We start from the raw sequence: 20,928 nt of genomic DNA on the forward strand, positions 1-20,928 counted from the left end.
AGCCTTTCGTTATATTTTCTCCCCCTCTCCAGCTGAGGAGGGGAGTGGTGGAGCAGCTTTGGTGGGCACCTGACATCCAGCCAGGGTCAACCCACCACAGTTTTGCCTTTGGCATTTCTACGCAGGTCCTGACGCAGGATGCAGTAGCAGAATCACTGACTGTTTTCTGGATGCGAAGCTAAGAGAGTACTCTTACCTCCTTTAATGATGGTTTCAGGCTATTGCACTCTGGGCACGGAAAATATGGGGAGATTTTCTTTTTTTTTTACACAGAAGTAAAAGAAACAGATACCAGGACATTGCTAATACTTTCTTTTGTCTTCCCACTCAGGTGTCTTTAATAAACCTCTTTGGCAGTTCATTTGGCCATGTGAAATCTCTTAGGACTCTCCGAGCTCTGAGACCCTTAAGAGCATTGTCACGATTTGAAGGGATGAGGGTAAGACTGAATACAAATTAAAGCCTGTCAGTACTAATAAGCACGTAACAGGTTCGTAACTCATGACTGTGTCTTTATGAAGTTCACATGTCTACCCCAAGTCGAGTTTAGGACCTATAAAATTATTTTTTTCATTTCCTTTAGAAGGCACCTTTGCTGCGCTCCTCGGTACTTGGCTGCTCCTTATAGACTTTCTTTGAGTGATCGATCCTAAGTGCCATTGAAACTAAAGCTAGACTAGGCAGAACTTTGTTCCATTGCTGCTCAGTCATTCTTGTGTTCCTGTCTTGCCGAGATAGTAAAAAATACAATAGAGAATAAGAACTGTGAGCACAATTCTCATTTTTGAAGTCTGATGGCAAGCTAATTCAGAGGAAAGAATCACCTCCGTTCTGCAAGTTTTTACTGGATTGATTTACAAAAACTTTAGACTATTAAGAGGTACTTTGCTCAAATTATTGTTCCAAATAGACTTATTCTTTCAAAAAGCAGGAGCGTTTGTCTGTAGAATATTTGCTGCCTGTTTCCATCAAAGGAGCACCTGGTACCATGTGATGCTGCTGGACATTAATTACATTTAATTACAAATCTACCATTGTGCAAATGCAGAGAAAGATTCCCTCAGCCATGTGCAAAACGCATCCGTACACTGCAGTGTGAAAGTGTGACAACCACAGTAGTATTTGGGCAAAAGTCTGGTCTACGGAATATACTCTGGCATGTGAAAATGGATGATAGAAATACGTAGAGCATCACTGTCACACGTTTACATGGGAACGTGGCTTCAATGCAGCTGAGATGATATAGATTGCTTTTGGATATCTTCTGGAAGTGAGACTGAAAGCTCTCTGATTGAAATCTTGTCACTGTGAAGGCAGAGAGAAATTGCATTAAATTAATTAACAGAATGTATCAAAATTTCCATTTCTGGAGTCAATTTTGAAACAGGTACCATCATACTTTCTGTCTTGCTATGCAGAATGTATGTGACATGGTGTCTAAAAACCCTCACAAAGCTTTTTCATTTTTCTTCTGGTCCCTCAAGTTGTTCTTTGCTACCTGACTGCTGAGTTCATTGCCTTCACTGTCGAACTCAAAGATACAGTCTCATTGTTTCCTTACACTGCCCCATTTTATGAAGCAATCTGTTACGTCTTAGCATGTGCTTAAAACCTACATGGACATTTTCTGTGATTATACAGCACCTAGCACAGGAAAAGTACCTAGCTCATGGTTATAGACCCCAAACGCGATCATCATCCGCTAAAAATAATAGATCTAGCAAAATACTAGTGAGAGTTATTACTGATGCTTTTAAAAACTGCTTTCTACAGTCTTAATAATACAGTCCTCTGCACTAGTACTTATGGATGAATACTTCAAAAATTTTATGTTATAAAAATTTAAAACAAACGAAATATCCGCCACTCCAAAACCAAGGGAAAGTCATCAAAAGAGGATGGACTCACACTGTAGTATACTTATGTGGTAGTGGCTCACAGCAGCCCAAAAAGTATCAACTATTCCCTTGAAAGCCTAAGAGATACTATGGACCTTTGAATCTTTGTTCAAGGTACCCATGCCAGCTGTGACTTGTATTTACATGGAAAACATTACGTTTCTGTTTGCTGAGATGCCTAAGCGACTGCTTATTGCACTGAGCAAATACTTGAGCCCATCTTTGTTTAAGTGTATTTTTCCTCTCCCATTTCATCCAAGGTGGTTGTCAATGCCCTCGTGGGAGCCATCCCTTCCATCATGAATGTTCTGCTCGTCTGCCTCATCTTCTGGCTCATCTTTAGCATCATGGGAGTGAACCTCTTTGCTGGGAAGTTTGGGAAATGTGTCAATCTGACAGAAGAAGATTCAGAATTAAATAGTTCGATCAATGACATAACAGACTGTAGAAAGTATAATAACACAGGAAAAATATACTGGGTCAATGTTAAAGTCAACTTTGATAATGTTGGCTCTGGCTACCTGGCTCTTCTTCAGGTGGTAAGTGCTGCTTGCCTTCACTAGCCAGCACCATGCCAGATGGGCTTGCTCTCTGGTCAGCTCCTAACTCATCTCTGTGGGTGATGGAAAAGAGTGGTATCATACAGCTTGCTCTTCCCTTGTAGCTGGCTGTTCAAACACCAGTTCTGTTCATACACACAAATGGGAAAAGGGGGACAAATTAGACCCCGCTGTGATTTTCCAGGTGATAAAGTAAGCATCTGGTAGACAAGTGCTGTTTCAGCCTCCAGCAGGTTCATGAGCCTGAGAACTGGAGTCAATCTCAGTAGGAAATCTGGGGCAAATACTGACCTAATCTGCCAAAATACAGATTTGTTCAGCCATGAGGGTTGTAAGGCCTTTAGTAGACCATGCTAATGAAGGTTTGCTCTGTCAGCATCCTAGGACAACGTGCTCTGTCCCACCCTAGCAAGGTTTCACATCCTGATAAGGCTGAGAATGCCACACATACAGCAGGGGCAAGTGTCCCTAAAGCCAGAGCCTGGTGCTTTGTGTGTCACCATACCAAAGGCTCTTACTCCATCCAGTGTCATTCAGATATTGCAAATTGTGTGAAGACTTTTACTCTGAAAGTTCAACACATTTTCCATAATCTCTCATTCTAGGCAACATTTAAAGGTTGGATGGACATCATGTATGCTGCAGTAGATTCACGAGAGGTCAGTCACTATATTCAAACTATATTTTTTGTTAATGCTGCTGCTTTCTGCAAAAGTGTTATGATTTTTGCACCTTTACATCTGCTGTTTGTCTGTGCTAAATTTTTCCAGTAATTGTTTTTATCAGCTGATGTAAACATTTCATCTCCAAATGACTCATAGTATCCTAAAGCTATCTGTTGTAATGGGGAGAGGGATTCAACTCCAGCTCCACCCACCTAAATGCAGTTATGTATAGTGTAAGGTCTCCATGTGAGACCTCCAAGCGCCGTCTATGGCTAATGGAGATCTAGTCAATATGCTCAGAGGGATCTGTGGAGCATTTCAGCTCACCCTGGATATCTATATTGTTCAGCTGAGCACCTCCTTATACTACATTGACTCTACTAATAACTGGATGTCCATCAGGTAGCATGGGAATTGAGAGTTCCCACCCACATGGAGGCACCTACCTTCACACATCTTCTTTTACAAAACTCAAGCTTGGAGTAAACCTGAATGTTTTACAGTAACATAGTTTAAAGTTCACTTCAAAACATAAAACCAAACTTAATCAAGAATCGAGCTATTGTGGCTAAGCAACCATTTAAAATACATTGTCAGGCATCACTAGTAGTAGTTTGCCTACTGTTTATATTGCCACTCGCATTTGCTGTCTTATCAGAATCACAGAATCACAGAATCGTGTAGGTTGGAAAAGACCTTTAAGATCATCGAGTCCAACCGTAAACCTAACACTACCAAGACCACCACTACACCATGTCCCTAAGCACCTCATCCAAACGTCCTTTAAATACCTCCAGGGATGGCGACTCAACCACTTCCCTGGGCAGCCTGGGAAGTCTCATCCAATGTTATACAGAACATGTCTTTGGAGGCAAATAATTTGATATGAAGAGGCTATCTTAATTTGATCATGAGTTCAAAGGAATCAAATAATTTAAAAATTAACCATATATGAAAACGGGGGGTTTTTGTGTTTCAATGGGGTTTTTTGTGTTTCAATTTGAAAAACTATTTTTCTTGTGCTGGTTTTGTTTTTATCCATAATAACCATAGAAAAAGTTTTTTGGTAAGAAGAAAAAAACATATCTAGGCCAAGATTTTTAATGGCAAGAGCTTGGAATTAGACTTCTAAATAGTTTTCTTGATTTTTCAAGTACTGAGCAATTTACAGCTCCTATTCTTATTGGAAGAAGCTGAATTGATGCTTCTGAAATGCTTGTGAAAATCATGTCAAGAATGTCCAATTCAGTAACTGTTTCTATTGCCTTTAGTAGGGCCTCAATCAATTGCAAATGGTAGGTTTTTAAGTCAGGTTTGAAAAGAAAAAAACCCCACAACAATCAGCTTTTGTGAAAAAAAAAAGAAATTTAAAATAAAAGTAAACCTCATTCAGCATTAGTCGAAGACTAAGTTTTGCTCTACAAGTTTTTCAGTGCAAATATATTCAATATCAGTATGAATTAAATTATCCTGTTCTGGAATGATTTAGCCAGAAACTACATAAACAAACATTGTAAAAGAAATCAAATTAACAAGCTGTCATAGTATAAACACTTTGTAGTCCTATTATTTTGAGCCGTATTTTCTGGTTAGTTATGTCTCAGGTGTTGTGCTTGGTGTCTCATTTCATAGGTTCATGTTTAATTTCAAAAGGGATAGTAGTCGGCATCGGAGCGATAATGTCTCTACGAGGTCCTAGAATTCTGATGCATCTAGTAGTCACAGTATGAATGCTACTTTCTTCCACCATCTTGTTCCCCTTCCAAAAGTGTTGTATACATATAATATTTTGTGTTATGCGCTATTGGTAGTTTTAAGCTATACCAATCTTGTCAGAATTAGCAGTAGGGCTGTAAATCTTAGTTCCTCCTGGAATCAACTTGTGAGAGGATCTGCAACAGGAAGATTGTTCTGAATTGAGCCCATGTTGTTATTGATCATTTTTCATGTTGCTTCTCATTCTTGCAGAAAAATGAGCAGCCGCAAATGGAGCACAGTCTATTTATGTATCTCTACTTTGTGAATTTCATCATCTTTGGATCTTTCTTTACCCTGAATCTCTTTGTTGGTGTTATTATTGACAACTTCAACCAACAAAAGAAAAAGATAAGTATATTGGTTGTGCTCCCAGGCACCTACTATATCTCGAGCAATGCTATCTTTAGAGAACAAGGTCCTTGCTATACATAGAATCTAAAACTTCTATTGGCATTTACAAGAACATTAGTAATTAAGTTAGCAGAAGTAGCACCCAGGCTGAGTTTCTTCTTCCTTTCTTTTCCCCTATAACCTGAACACCCAGCTCTTTCCCCACATATCAAAGGCCATGACGTATTCTCTCCAGCTCCTTAAAATTTTGCTCCTTTTTGGGAACTGAGCACAACAGGAGACTCGTTATTTAGGAAGTGGTCTGGTACAGATGCTCTGAGAAGTATTTTGGATACTCAACAAGGCCAGGATGTGGGAAGCCAGGGAAAGATTTGTTCCTGTCCAGGTTTTCAGTAGGTCCTTTGTTTTCACGCTTTCTGAGCTAGCTGGGTTTCACCCCAGGACTTCTGCTCTGGGAATGTGTGGTTTGTGCCACTGGATTTTTAGACACAGTTACACAGTATGGAAAGGGCTAGTACCAGCAAGATGTGAAAAAGGAAGGAATGCTAGTTTCCAGCATTTTAGACTTTGTAACCAGAATAGTGCTGCTTCATCACCAAATAACAGTGACATTTCTTTATATACTTAGGTGGGGAAGATATCTTTATGACAGAAGAACAGAAAAAATATTACAATGCAATGAAAAAGTTGGGATCCAAGAAACCTCAAAAACCCACTCCAAGACCACTGGTAAGAGTGTCTGAATTCTTCAAAAGGAAAATGCATTGCAAAAGTGCAATTTAATTCACTGAAAAGGGTGTATATTTCTATATTGCATATAAATTATTTATACTGTCTTTACATTGATACTCAGACAGTGCTCTAAAGTCAATTCCATACCGAAAAGTTGCACTGAAATATTTTACAAGTTAAATATTTACTAAGTCCTCTGCAGAAATATTGTTGGGGTTTACATTCACCTTGGAACTGATTAAACTTCAGGATGAGAAGGGATTTTTAATGTCATTTTTGCATTCTGCCTTCCTCAAATTTCTCCAGCTTCACTATAGTTGAGTGACTTTGCAACATAAAAATTGGAGCTGTTGGAAACATGTACAGATGAGTATTCCCTACTTTCATAACTGATGCCAGATGTATTTTTTTCCTCCAGAACAGATACCAAGGGTTCCTTTTTGACATTGTAACATGCCAGGCCTTTGACGTTGTAATCATGGTTCTCATCTGCCTTAACATGATCACCATGATGGTGGAAACCTATGAGCAAAGTGAAACGAAGACTAACGTCCTTAACAAAATCAATATACTCTTCGTTACCATCTTTACTACAGAATGTGTACTAAAATTGGTGGCTCTGAGGCAGTACTATTTCTCAAATGCCTGGAACATATTTGATTTAGTTGTTGTGATCATGTCACTTATTGGTAAGTAAAATTGGTCTGGCAAATTCTTTACTAAATCAATTATTATTCTTATCAGAAAAAAATAGTTAAAATTTATCAACTGCAAATGGATATTGAAATGGAAATCATAATACTTTAAAGTCTTGAGGAAAAAGAACTAAAAAACCCACCATGATTATTTTAAAATAATATGAAATAAGATTTTTAAAAATTTCTGCTATTGTCTTTTAATAAAAGTATTAAAAAAAAGGCAGCTGTGTTATGTAAAATCTTTCATAATGGTTCTTTAGATTGTTTTTTCCTAGTTTGAAAGACAGAATGAATAACCCATCATACCAGTACAACATTATGTGATAATTTCCATCGTTACAGTTTTAATGCCAACTAAGAAATCTTTGATCAGATAAAAATTGCTGGGTTTTGTCATCTGTGTTTGTAACAGAGAATTGAAATATATAGAGAATTTGAAGACTGGAATTAGATTATAGACTATAGAATTCAGGTTCTGGAAACTCAGGCATAGCTGATTGAAAACAAGGGTTCACACAGTGTAACAGGATAGAAAAGAACAACACAAATGTATTCGCTTTTATTTGAAGGGATTGCAATGGAAGAATGGGGTAAAGAGCTTTTCTGCCAATTTGAGCTTTCTGTCAATTTAGTTATTCCTAGGGCCAGTACTGCTGAAATAGCAGAAGGCACTTAGGGGAAGAAAAATATTTTGTTTCTTTAGTATGACTTCTGTTTTGGGTAAGATTCCAGTAAGAATATGGCTCTCCCTTGAGAAATTAAGTTCCTGGAGTGGAAATTCAGAAAAATGTATCCAAAACATCTAAACTTAGAAAAGCCAAACCTCTTCTAGTGCTACTAGATCTGTCATTTTTCCATGCAAACTAAAGATAAAATAACATCCATGTTGTCCTGGTTTTAACCCAGTCAGCAACTAAGCACCACACAGCCGCTCGCTCACCCTTCCCCCCAACACCCCGGTGGGATGGGGGAGAGAATTGGAAAAAAAAAAGTAAAACCTGTGGGCTGAGATAAAGACAGATCAATAGGACAGCAGAGGAAGAGAAAATAATAATAATAATAATGATAAAAGCATGTACAAAACAAGTGATGTACAATGCAATTGCTCACCACCCGTTGACTGATGCCCAGCCCGTCCCCGAGCAGCGATCGCTACCCCCTGGCCAACTGGCCCCGGTTTATATACTGAGCATGACATCGTATGGTATGGAATAGCCCTTTGGGCAGTTGGGGTCAGCTGTCCTGGCTGTGCCCCCTCCCAGCTTCTTGTGCGCCTGGCAGAGCAGGGGAAGCTGAAAAGTCCTTGGCCAGTGTAAACATTACTTAGCAGCAACTAAAACATCAGTGTGTTACGAATATTATTCTCATAATAAATCCAAAACACAGCACGATACCAGCTACTAGGACGAAAAATTAACTGTATCCCAGCCGAAACCAGGACACGTGTAGCTATGTCCCTGAATGAACTAAAAGCCATTGTAGAGTGGCATGCAGAACTTCTATGTTCATCACTGGCTTTGCTTGATATACATATCTTGACTATATTATCTAAATTATGACCATGACATTGTTATTATATCTTGTTTTCTTAGTTTAGCTTTGTAGTGTCAGTATTTGAAGTAAAGTTTAGAAAGTAAATACATAACCTGCACCTGCAGAAGTATTCATGCAACCAGTTTCAAAGAAAACCATCAGTCAGCGAGTGTCGATTGATATGGATATTTGAAGTTATGCATAGAAAAGTGCTTGCCATCCTTAGTGCAACGGGTACTGTCTTCTGGTGGCTGAAGAATGTAGTTCATAATTGCTGACTTCTACAGCTATTTTTTCAACTCTAACTTCTATTAAAGGTTGTTCTGCTAGGGTCTTAGCACACACACATCAGATCTTTTTCAACTGTACAGACATTATAATTTCACCCTACTTACTAGTTAGGCGGAAATGTGATATTCTAACCAGTTGTTATCCTTTCCATTTTAGCCTTACTGCTCTCCGGCATCAGTAAAGCATTTGAACATTTCTTACCACCTACGCTCTTCAGGGTCATTCGCTTGGCTCGGGTTGGACGAATACTGAGACTCATCCGGGCTGCCAAAGGAATTCGAACTCTGCTTTTTGCCTTAATGATGTCCTTACCTGCTCTTTTTAACATTGGCCTCTTGCTTTTTCTGGTCATGTTCATTTATGCTATTTTTGGCATGGCTAACTTTGCCTATGTGAAGATGGAAGATGGCATTGACGATATGTTCAACTTCCAAACCTTTGCTAACAGCATGCTCTGTCTCTTCCAAATCACCACATCAGCTGGCTGGGATGGTCTTCTCAGTCCTATTTTAAACACTGGGCCACCATACTGTGATCCAAACATAAATGGTATTATAGGTGAATGTGGTAAACCTGCCATAGGTATTATTTATTTTGTAAGTTACATCATTATATCATTTCTCATTGTTGTAAACATGTATATAGCTGTTATTCTGGAGAACTTCAATGCTGCTACTGAGGAAAGTACAGAGCCTTTAGGGGAAGATGACTTTGACATCTTTTATGAAATCTGGGAGAAGTTTGATCCTGAGGCAACTCAGTTTATAAGTTTTTCTGCACTTTCAGACTTTGCAGATGCTCTGGCTGAACCTTTACGTGTACCAAAACCAAACAAAGTTGAACTCATAGCAATGGACCTGCCTATGGTCAGTGGAGATAGGATCCACTGCTTGGATATCTTGTTTGCTTTTACCAAAAGGGTGTTAGGAGATTCTGGGGAGCTGGATACTCTTAAAGTACAAATGGAAGAGAAGTTCATGGCTGCCAATCCATCCAAAACTTCCTACGAGCCAATCTCCACTACTCTCAGACACAGACTAGAGGAAGCTTCTGCCACTGTCATCCAGCGTGCCTACAGGAGTCATTTGCTCCTGCGCTCCATAAAGCAGGCTTCTTACCTGTACCATCACAGAACTTGCAGCAGTGACGCTCTTGGAGGTGCTGCTCCAGAAAAAGAAGGACTTATTGCATCTATGATGGGTGAAAACTATGGTAGGAGTCCTGACAAGTCTGAAACTTTGTCCTCAGCATCCTTTCCTCCATCATATGGCAGCATCACGAGAGCCAGTAGTGGCAATCTCCAGTTTGAGAATGGAGAAATTACAGGTAATCAGCAATCTTCAGACATTAAATAGTTCATCAGTGACAGTGTTGTTAAGAATATTTTAAAATGTTTACAGAAGCTGATATTGTAAATACATGTCAGCTGAGGCAGCCTCCCTATTAAACAAAGTCTGTTGATCATGATCAGTTAACCATGGCTGGGTATGATCACTTAACTGTGGTAGCTGCTAAATCGTAGCCTTTGACTCTGCTACGTTCAGCTTTGTTCAATATTTACACGTGCAGGGACAAAAGCTGTGAAAAGTTCTGGATCTGTTTGATCAACGGCACCCCACTGCAAAGCAGGTCCCACAGTACCTGAGTGCTGTGGCATATCCACAGCGGTGATAGGTAACGTCTGCTGACATTAACCCCGGTGCAAGAAGCAGAGAAAAACCCAAGCACCAACAGATCTACTGGAGAACAGAAAAAGAATGTCAGTGTTAAGATAAATTGCCGAAGGGAAAGGAGCTAAAATTTACCCTTAGTCCGCTCCTAATCGATACTCTCATTATAAACCTGTTAAGCAAATGGCTGCTGATTTTTTTTTTTCTTTAATGTTTGGGGATGGATGTACTACAAACATAGCCACTGCATGATCCACAGATATGCCACAGTGTAGTGGACTTCTTCCAATATGATCAATTTACAGAATAAGTCATGGCATGTATGCTGTTGTAGTTGTGTTACTGCAGCTTAATGAAATAATAAAAACAACTCTTAGTATTACAGAAGTTGTACTGAGCTGAGTAAGACCTTGCTTTATATTTTGTCTGTGAGGATTATTATTTTTTTTTAACCTGGTTTCCTCTGGCAGTGAGGTGAAGGCAGCCGTGCTGTGTGTCTGTCAGTCATTCCATAACAAATTGTGTTTATTACATACTTTCTTTAAACTTCACAGAATGGTTAAGTTTCATGCTCAAGTTCATTCCTGCCAATGTGGTAGAGAAGAGAGACACAAAGAAGCATTTCCACTGGGGGGAAATTGGCAGCATGACTTCAACCACTCCCTTAGACATCAGAAACCCAGGCTGGGGAGCGCCACATGGGCCCAGTCTGAGCTGCCCTTGGTCGTGGTGGTAAGCGTCATCCATGGCCATGGAATGAGGCCTTGACCTAAGGCAGATGTGTTCCATTGGTAATAGGAGCCTTTTTCCCTTCTGCCTGTGCTTCTCTGATGGGAGGACCAGTTTTCTCTCTCCTGCAAAGATTAGAAGAAACCAAAGTACGAGTAATGTGGACAACTAGGAAATCTGGGTTGAAGCGCTGTTGCGGATGGAGTGAGCGTGCACTTCACTCATAAGAGAGAAGTAAAAATATAGGTTATTGACATAGAATAGGGAGTTAACAAAGTTCAATGTGACAGTGTTTTAACAAGATTCGATGGTGAGGTACACTTGCTCATTTACTGCATAGAGGACAGGGTCAGACAAAACTGTCAGGGAGACCCTCCCGTTGAGTCATGAGGTTCGGAAAAGGATCCCCTTGCTTTCTAAACTCCTTCTCAGAGAGGAGTCTGGGTGCGGCTGGATCCAGTCCTAGTCCCAGACTTGGTCAACGGTTTATGTCTAAAGGATTATATGTGTGCAATCAATCCTTTATATCACTTAGCTAAGATTTCAAAGTTTAGCATGCTACTAGTCACTTACCGAGGATCTGTTGCGGCAAGGAATCTCTCACCCTCGAGGAGTAACCTTGAGAGGTGTCCCTGCTCAAGGGGAGATCCTGGCGTGCAGCCCGCTGCCGTGCAGGAGAGCTCAAAGGGCTCTTGGGCTGCTCGCTGTTTATGGGGGATAAGATGATTGACCCATAGTCATATTTGCATGCCGGCCACAGATTTTAGTTTCTTCAGTGGGCGCATTGCACAATAGCCCTAGACTATTGTGTTGTTATCTGTCTCCTGAATCCACTTTGAGCCAGATGCAGCCACCGTGACCAGATGCATCCATTGCAATCACCACTGGTGGTTATCACCTGGGCAGGATTGCAGGAGATAAAGGTCAGGGGTGGGGGAAGCAGACCGTCACAAGCACTTGGGTCTGGGGTTAACATAAGACTAAGGATGTAATCCTAAATTGTACTTCTCCTGAAACGACGTGTGCCCATGGTCTCATGATCCTCACTGCATTTTCCTTATAAAGTCCTTTATGTTTCTTCATGTCCTTACTAACCTGGGCTTCTCAGAAAAACACAGGCCCAAACAGTACTCAGTCTTTTGTCCTTTGTACATGTACTTTGGAGATACTTCCAGCTGATGCACTTTGCTGTCTAATGACTGTTGTATTATCCTTTGTCATGCACTAGACATGGTCACAAATTACCCTTGACATTTTAATTTCTTATTTAAGCTTCAAACACGTTACACACAAGCTAGTGTAAGATGCTTTTTGTTTTTCTTGGTCACAAGGTTGTAGCTGTGTAGTGACTGTTGGGTTTGGCAGGTTCTGGCAAGGCTCGGGTGAGCTTTTCCCTCCACATTGATTGCAGCCAGAAAGGAAACCGGGTTTTGAGACTGAGCGGGACCTGCTGTACACTTTGCTTGCAACCTGCAGCAAGTTGCCTACTCTCTTCAACACCCCTTCTTTACGGTGGCAGTTATACGTCCTGTCTTGTGTCGCTTTCTTCTTCTCCTGTCTTTTTCACCTCTTCAGATTGTGAGCTTTTTGGACAGAAATTCTCTTTTACTATGAATGGTAAATTACACCTAATAATGAGACTCTGTTTGCAGTTAATACTGTCTGAACACTGACTGCAAATAAATAATATTTATAGTACCTTTTAATTTCCTCTGTGGTATTCCCTTAGCTTCTCCTAGCCATTCCTGGCACCATAGCATCTTTAATTAGTTTTGACTAATAGTCCCTCAGATTTTAAGATAGGTGCACAGTGAATCTGCGTTATACCAGAGAATTCAACAGCTCTGTGCCACTGGAACCCAAGGGACTCTATTCCTTCACAATAAAAAATAAAACTAACAATTACAAAATAATTAATAAAATTAAATAGGTTTAGTTGGCTAAAATGATTTTTAACACACTTACCCAGTTTGTGAGCCACCACAGTTCAGGAGTTGACTACACGGCACTCGTGAGATGGTGTTTCCCAACTCCAGCCCGTTTGATGGCTGCTTCCCATGATGTGCAGGGTCCATCGAGAAGCAGTAATGAGCCACACGTACCATTCTCGTAGATCTGGATGTGCACTGAACAATCCTGACATCACATCCTCTCAGGAGATTATGTGTTTAAACACATCCATACCCAAAGGTAGTGCAACTCATCTTTGCCAGTTTGTGTGCCAGGAAGGGGTATTTCTGATTGTAAGAATAGTTTGTTGACAGTCAGCTACATACAAACCTCACTGAAGTCCGTCTGTCTGGGAAGGCCATCCTGAAGCTGAGTTAGAGCTCCACTGTGTAGGTGATCGTATGCAAAAGACCATTTGGTACTCACAATAAAAAAGTGAATTGTTTATTGGTGCAAGAAATGACAAGTACCTCCTAGGGTGAACTTTACTTTCTGCAGAAATCCTTCTGAGTAAAGGTGATATAATTTTGGGGAAGGCAAGCCCCTTGCTGTATTCTTTAATCCTTCTGGTTCTCCTCTGAACCCTTTTAATTTTGGATCCTACTGATGTCCATACTAAAATCCTAGTTTCTTGTGATGTCTGCCAGATGGATTGCCATCCTTTTTGGTCATACTGAACAACGTTTTATGTGCTTGCCCTCTTTTTAGCCACTATTCTGAGAACATTGCATTAACAGCCTGGTCTCTTCAACAGTTACCTCTTCCATAATCTATGTATCATTTACAAATACTACCCCAAATTATTGCATTTTTAAAGAGGTTATTAATAGAGACAACACAAACGTGAGGGCTGAGAGCTCTTCACTTTGACAGCCCATGAGAAACACCAGCTCAATAACATGATGTTTTTGTTTATTCCTTTGATAGTGATGTAGCACAACAAATATAGCAATGAAGGACATGAGAATACCAGAACAACTGTACCTCTCTGTAGTGGGCTTGATTTCACTACCTAAAGCACACATATTTTTCACAGGAAATCAAAGTAACAGAAAGGTCTTGAATATTTGCACTCCAGTCAAGAGTTAAAGGAGGGGGAAAAAAGGACTATGTGGAACTAACCAATAAAAAGCTATTTTCTTCAGCAAAAATCTGGACCTGTAGCATAAGCTAGACTGACTTTACCATTGAGACAATCATTACTAATGGGACCATACTGATAATTTAGTTCAGTTTTTCTCAGCTCTTGGGCAAATCAATGGAGCTGCATGGCATGAAACTCCTATTGCACTTTAAAGAAAAGAGAAGTTTTTTCCTCCCATTTGCCAGATACCTTTGCAATTCAACAGCTGTGAATTAAAACTGGATCAAGTGCAGAGAAGCAATAGTAGAATGAATAACAAACTATGTTATGAAAAGAGATTCAAGTTTAGTTTTTTCAGCCTAGAAATAACAGCTGAGAGAATACATCATAACTCTCAGTAAATAAAGCAGGTGGGAAAATATGAGCGAGGGAGAAAAACGTTTAAAGGACAAATAGAATAGTCAGGAAAAATATTACCCTGGAAATTAGAAGTGGCTTCTGTCCTTCAGAGGATGGAGTCGTGAAACTGCTTTGCAGCAGGAGCAGAGGAGCCAGTCTGACCAAAAGGTGAATAGTTATACATTTCTTGAAGGGATTATGTGCCATGGCACTTTCAAGGGGATCTGTGACCCAGCGGGCCCCTTGGTTCCTGCTCAAAACTCTCTGAATTTCGTAAAATTAAGACTGGGATCTGCAACAGGACAGTGAAACTTGTTGAATGCTTCCTCCTAGTGGTTTTAGATCAAAATGACATACTCAAAGTGCAAAAAAAGTTGGGACCTCTATCCAACTATAGAGATTGAAACCTAAACAGATGAATAACTGCCTTAAAAAGGAGTATTAGCAGCGAGCAGAGAGCTTAGAGGGAGTGAGACAAAGGGTTGTGCTAAAAGAAAGCTACAGTTTAAAGGTCTGAAAATGACATGAGCGAGAATTTCCAGTGTAAAAGAGAATTAGACCATGAATAGGAATCTGAAACAATAATAAATAACTCATTGGCTATATAAGAAAGAAGAAGAAAAAATAAAGAAGATGTAGGATTGGCTTAAAATGGGTCAGGGATGAGGTGGACAGCTTTATGGTAAAGATAATCTATCTATATACGTATATGATAAAGACCAGGTAAATATTCTCCCTCACTTTCAGTGAAGATGATATTCAATATGGGATTATATTTTCCTTGGCTAACAAGAAATGCTTGAATGGAAATGTGAGTACATCCAAGGATGAACACAGAAAGGAACTACAAGCAATGGAGTCAGGGGCCAGAGTAACCCTTATTCAAAAATAGTGTTGAGAACTGGCACATGAAACTGCAAATCTGTCAGTAAGGATTTTGTGAGAATCTGTTGAATCAGGAAAGGTAGCAGAATGGAAGAAAAAATCCACAAAACCCAACCCAAATGTAATACTTGTATTTGAAAAGGAGGTTAGAAGCAATTCAAGCAATCAGAGACTTGCTAATCTGAACTGCGTGTGTTCCAGGGCTGTGGAACACATTTTGAAGTGGACATAATGAAAGACTAGGAAGAAAGTGGAAAACTGAATAAAATAGGTTTGAAATCTCTTTGCTAAGAAAGAAGGATGTGGTAGATCTTATCCGCTGGTGTTCTGATAAACAAAATGCAATAGTTCAGAGCATGAAGATCTCTGCTGGGGGCCAAATGGGGACATTTGCTACCAGGTGGTAGAAACAGCAGAGCACTGCAAAGGCCTGGATAAATTACTGAAACAGAATGGTTGTGATGCGTAACGTGATGTAATCATGAAACAGCGAAACGTGAGTGAAGATCTACCAGCTGAGACACAGTCCGTGGAGTGCAGGATGTGTTAATGCAATGCAAGGGACAGGTGAGGTCGCATCTGCAGCTGTGCATGCATTGGTGAATGATGCTCAAGAAAGATTCATACAAATCAAACAAGAATTAAAGGACTTCTACAATAGACAGGGGATTAGAAAGGCTTTAGAAAGAAGCCTGGAATCCTAGCTTGTTTAATCCCGCAAAGCGGAAGTCGGGAGGAGAGATGTGACTGTTCCCAAGAGGGGAATAAAAGTCAGTGAAGGTTAAACTAGATCACTGAGCAATGCCTATTTTGAATACAACCTGCATCAACCACCCTTCCTCCCAGGTGTATAGGAGGGGTGCAGTTTCCCCGTGGTCAGTTTTCCCTGTGGAAGCTTTCCATGATTCCATGATCCCATGGCTATGGGCCAGACATCTGGCACAGAAGAAAGCTGGACAATGCACCTAGAACATTTGTCATCCATACCCTGTTGATCTCAAAGCACAAGTTGTTCCAGAACAGCAAGATCCAGTCATCCAAAATGTGTTCGCTTATCCCATCCAGTCACCTGAAATGGTCCCTAACTGAGACCTCATATGCGTTGGGACAGCAACACCAGAAGGTGGAAAGAGCTTTTCCTGCAACAAGTGCAAAGTAACTTTTGCAGGAGGGTATAGGGTGTAGCCGAGCAGGCTGGCATGCTCACAAGCCATGTGCAGGACAAGTGTTAATATAATTGCAGGCGAATAGGTGCAGAAGCTTGTTGGACAGGTGCTGAACTAGGGTTTCTGCAAGCTGATACAAAAAGCAGATCCAGAGGGTCTGCTTTTGGATAGCATGAGCACAAACCAACTGCGTGACCTTAGTGCAAGTCACTATGATAGAAATATGTCACATCTCTACTGAAAGGAACTGGAAACACAGGTTTAAAGGCTGCCAAATATCTTGCAGGTGAGTGTTGGGCTGCATTTAACTAAAAGAAGTTGTCCAGCTGGGGTTACAGCTCTTGACCTGAAGACATCAAGGAGAATGTCTGCTCCCTGGTAATCTGTTTCACGGTTAACTAGCCTTACACTTAAAATCACAAGCCTACCTTTTCATTTAAATTAGCTTGGCTCCAGCTTCAAGCCATTGGTTCTTGATATACCTTTAATGCTACATTAAAAAATTCTTTAGTACTTGCTATTTTCATTCAATGAAGGCTCTTATTCACTATCACCTCTCTATTTATTATCTTAATGTGAGTGGAATGACCTCTTAAAGCCTCTGACACAGGCATTTATCTCATCAATCAAACAATCTTTTGGCGCTTTTCAGCATCTTCCTATATCTGACCCACAAATGCCATAGCTGCTGCCTGTCATGATCATTGTAGCCCTGATAGCATGCAACCAATTTTCCCTCTCCTGGGAGCTGAAGAGCAGGAACTAACTGTCAGGAGCTTTATTGGATGTAGCAGGGAAAGGGTTAACCCATTGAGCCATCAGAAGCCAGCTGCAAGATATAAAAGATCAGGAAAAAAAAAAAATACATAAGGGAGGAGGCGATTGCTTAGGGCAGAGGTGGATGCCTGGGGACAGGGTGTCTCAGCTCTACCAAGTTAAGGTGTGGGAGAGCTGGGTGCTGTTTTGGTGGGAGAAGAAGTGATGTGAGGACTAGCAGCTGGAGGAAGACTTGGATGGATTTAATGGGACTGGATAATTTGGGGTAAGCTATGAGCTCCTGTGGGTAGGAGGATCTCAAGGAGGTGAGCCATGGAGTACCTTGATGTTTTATTCTGGTGTCAAACTCCCTGGTGGGAGGAGATGACCCTGTGCCATGAGAGGGGTCAGGCTGAGTCTCAGCTAGCCCAGAAAATGGATGTCTGGCAGTATGTTGAGGAGAGGCAGCTGGGCTTGCTTACCAAAATAATATATGTTTTCATGTGTCTAAAAGGAGAAAATTCAGTCAGTATATCTCTTCATAAGATTAGTAACCTGGAAATGTTTGGCTTGCTTCATGTTTTCTCCCCTCAAATCAATGTTTAATCTTAAAAGGAAACATCTTTCTGGACAAAGGGAGCACTTGTTTAGTGAAGTTTTAGATCATTCTACTTGGTGATCTTCAAACATCTTCTTGCACAACTTCTACACCACCACCCCCCAAAAAAAAAAAATGAGGAAGACCTCTCAAATAGATCTGTTCCCTTGTTCTGGTTTGGCACTTCTCGATGGCTAAACCCATTGCTGGCTGTGAGAGTCCCTGGGGCAGCGAGGTCTGGAGTTCATCTCTCGGTAACATGCACGATGCAGTTCACACCTCAGGCTCATGTTTTTGGCAGATCTTTTACCCCCATGAGGTTCAAGTCATATTTTCAAGCTTCTGTTCACAGTGTGAATTGCAGCTTTATTCTGAAATGAGAACCCAGAGTCTGATGCAATATTACATCATAGGGTTCAACACAGGAGCAATTCTCTGCCACAGATATCTCGGGAATGGCAGAGGAGAGAAATGACCTTGTCAGATAGTTGGATTCAGGAAATGGTGCTGAGACATGTGTAATGCAATGATGGCGTTTCCATTGATGCCCAGCTGCAGGGTGGGGGACTGTTACTCCCTACGTATGCTGTAAGCCATTGACAGTTTCAATGTTTCACTGGATCAGGTATCACATATTGTACACTGTGTTTGGTGGCATTGATTGCAGGATCAAAATGTTTAACTAAAGTGGAGGATGCCAAAACTCTCCCTTTCATACAACCACGTTTGCCAATCACAGGTAAGAGTGACCGCTATTATGCTCTTGAAAAACGTGGCTCGCTCCTGGGCTAAAGATGTCTACACAGGTAAAACCAAATCCTATGAAAGAGCCCTGTGCAGGACTGGATATGCCCATGCTACAAATTGGGAAGATGACTGAAACTACAACAACCACCAAAAAGAGCTATTTTGGGCCCTGCTGCAAAATGCATCAGCAAGCAGTGCTGGAAGCCGGCGTGGCTGGTGGGGGTGAGGATGTCCCTATTTTCTTCACACTGCTCTTCTCACCAGCTTTGACCATACTGGGGCTTATATGCACTTGGGCTTATATGCAGACAAATCTTCTGCAAGTGCATTTGTCAGATTCTCGAGGCAGGGAGCAGGATGCTTGATGTAAACCATGTAGACCTAAACATATAGGCTGCTCCATTGATGCTGGTGGGATGGCAGGGACACTGCAAATAGCCCCTCCTGGCTGCTCAGCACCCATTCCCATCTGCGTTATGTGTAGCAGGTGCAAAATACAACTTTAATTTATCCACCACACTTATCTGAGGCCAAAGATCTTACTCAATTTCAATACTTTCTTTCCAGAATTCCCCCACCCCCCTCCCCGTTCTTCCCTGAAGTTTTTGGAGACTTATTTTTGAGTGAGTTTTTTCAGGGAAAAGGCAGCTGGCAAATGTTCAGGTTTATATGGCAATTAGTTCCCTCTTCCATTGAGGCTACAGCACAGCAGCAAGAAAAATTGTAGTGAAACCCACCGTCACCCAGAAATAAGTTAACTTCAGCTGTTAAACCATTTTTAATTTGTCTAGAAACTTTTACCCACTTTTCAGTTCTTTAAGCAATTCCTGAGTTAGGCCCTCAGCTGGTATAATTTGATTGATGGTGTTGAGCCCATTTATACCAGCTGAGCAATGGGGTCTGCTAAAATCATCATGAACTAAACCGAAGTTATGGGGGTTTGGGATTTGGGGGTTTGTTGGGTTTTTTGTTTTTTTTTTTTTTATTTTTATTTTTTGTCAGTCATGAGACAAGCTAATATGAAATTGATACATTAGAAACAATCCAGAATTTCTTTTTCCCATTTTGATTAAACTGTGTTCTGAGCCAGTCTTATGTGCATTACTAAGCCTTTTAGCAAATCCTATTGTATCCTCTATTACTTAAATTCTGCAAACTTCCTTAAAAAGCCATTTTTCATTTTTTTGCACAAGCCTTAGCAGCCCATTAGCTGACGTCAGCCCAACATCTCCTCCAAACAACACCTCTGGGCACCATCCCTGCTCCTGTGGTGTCTTTCTAGAGTATACCTTCAGGCATTGCTCTTTGCTCAGGAGGACGTTGTCTCCACCTTTCTCTCAAGCTGAGAAAAATCTGAAGTATGGTGGCTCTTACAGACAGCAAAATGACAGAAAAAGCTTTAGGAAGCGGGCACTGTTCAGGCAGTGGCTATTTTATAAGTGAGGTCTTCTGGTTATGATTATGGGAAGGACTTACCAGTTCCAGGAGAACTGGTCTCCTTAGCACCTCTACTGAAGAAATTGTCAGTGTAAGGGTTTGTTGAAGTGAAGAAAAAAAACCAAAAAGCCAATGAAACCCCCCAATATATATATAAAAATACACACACACTTATCTGAAATAAATCCCAATTCAATAAAAATAACACTGAGATTTCTGGCAGACTTTCTTTCTTCAAGGTATAGAAAGCAAGTGGGAGGGCTGGAACTGGATGACTTTATATCTTACTGCTGATAAGTCAGTGTAGGCAGGAAGAACCCCGTGGAAGAGGTGCATATTTATGTACTGGCTTTACGTGGCAAGGGAAACCCAATAGAATTTATCAATAATACAGTACAACCTCAGCTCCAGGCTCATGACACAGTCAGTGCAGGGGAGAAAGGCATCTCCAGAGGTTGGTTGATCTCATCCACCTAGGCATGGGTAATCCACATGTATCTCTGCACTGACACTTAGGAGGGGAGACATCATATGACTTACTCAGATTTGGACTTGTGTAACTTTTAAACACCTTAATGGGAGCCCACATGAATCCCACTATAACTCTTACAAGATTGGAAAAAATGTGCAAACCTCATAACTGTAAAGCACCAACCTCTGACAGGTTGACTGGACAGTCACAATTTTGGGAGAAAGTCTTGGACTCTGCAGTGAGCTCGTATCTGCTTAGTCTAGTGAGTACCCTCCTTCGTTTCAGTCTCAGGGCTTCTTGTGCTACGTTACAGCCCTAAACCAGTCATGGCCTCTGTATCTAATGAGATAATAGGGCTGAGAGAGGTATTTTTGCTGTATTTCTCAGACAAGTCCTTGCTGAGAATATTGTTGGAGCCAGGCATTCAAAGCATGTAGATTTGGAGAGTTCATCCTGCTTGTTTGTTTTGGAAGAAGTGACTGCTTTTGTTTGCTTATAAAGGATAGTTTTGGTCCATCGTACAGGCTGGGTTTCATAGCTGTGCTTGTC

General features: G+C 40.8%; 1 protein-coding gene across 1 annotated transcript in view; it reads left to right on the top strand.

Annotated features, from left to right (window-relative positions):
- Nucleotides 1-9,841, top strand: part of LOC142406468 (sodium channel protein type 5 subunit alpha-like) — a 36,296-nt gene extending 26,455 nt beyond the window's left edge. The window contains exons 21-27 of the mRNA XM_075495415.1: nucleotides 332-439; nucleotides 2,159-2,437; nucleotides 3,064-3,117; nucleotides 5,092-5,233; nucleotides 5,861-5,961; nucleotides 6,383-6,653; nucleotides 8,643-9,841. Of these exons, the coding sequence (XP_075351530.1) occupies nucleotides 332-439; nucleotides 2,159-2,437; nucleotides 3,064-3,117; nucleotides 5,092-5,233; nucleotides 5,861-5,961; nucleotides 6,383-6,653; nucleotides 8,643-9,841 (2,154 nt within the window). The remainder of the gene's footprint in view (nucleotides 1-331; nucleotides 440-2,158; nucleotides 2,438-3,063; nucleotides 3,118-5,091; nucleotides 5,234-5,860; nucleotides 5,962-6,382; nucleotides 6,654-8,642) is intronic.
- Nucleotides 9,842-20,928: the final 11,087 nt, after the last annotated feature.

The sequence above is a fragment of the Mycteria americana genome, chromosome 2, assembly GCF_035582795.1.
Source record: "Mycteria americana isolate JAX WOST 10 ecotype Jacksonville Zoo and Gardens chromosome 2, USCA_MyAme_1.0, whole genome shotgun sequence".
Taxonomy (NCBI): domain Eukaryota; kingdom Metazoa; phylum Chordata; class Aves; order Ciconiiformes; family Ciconiidae; genus Mycteria; species Mycteria americana.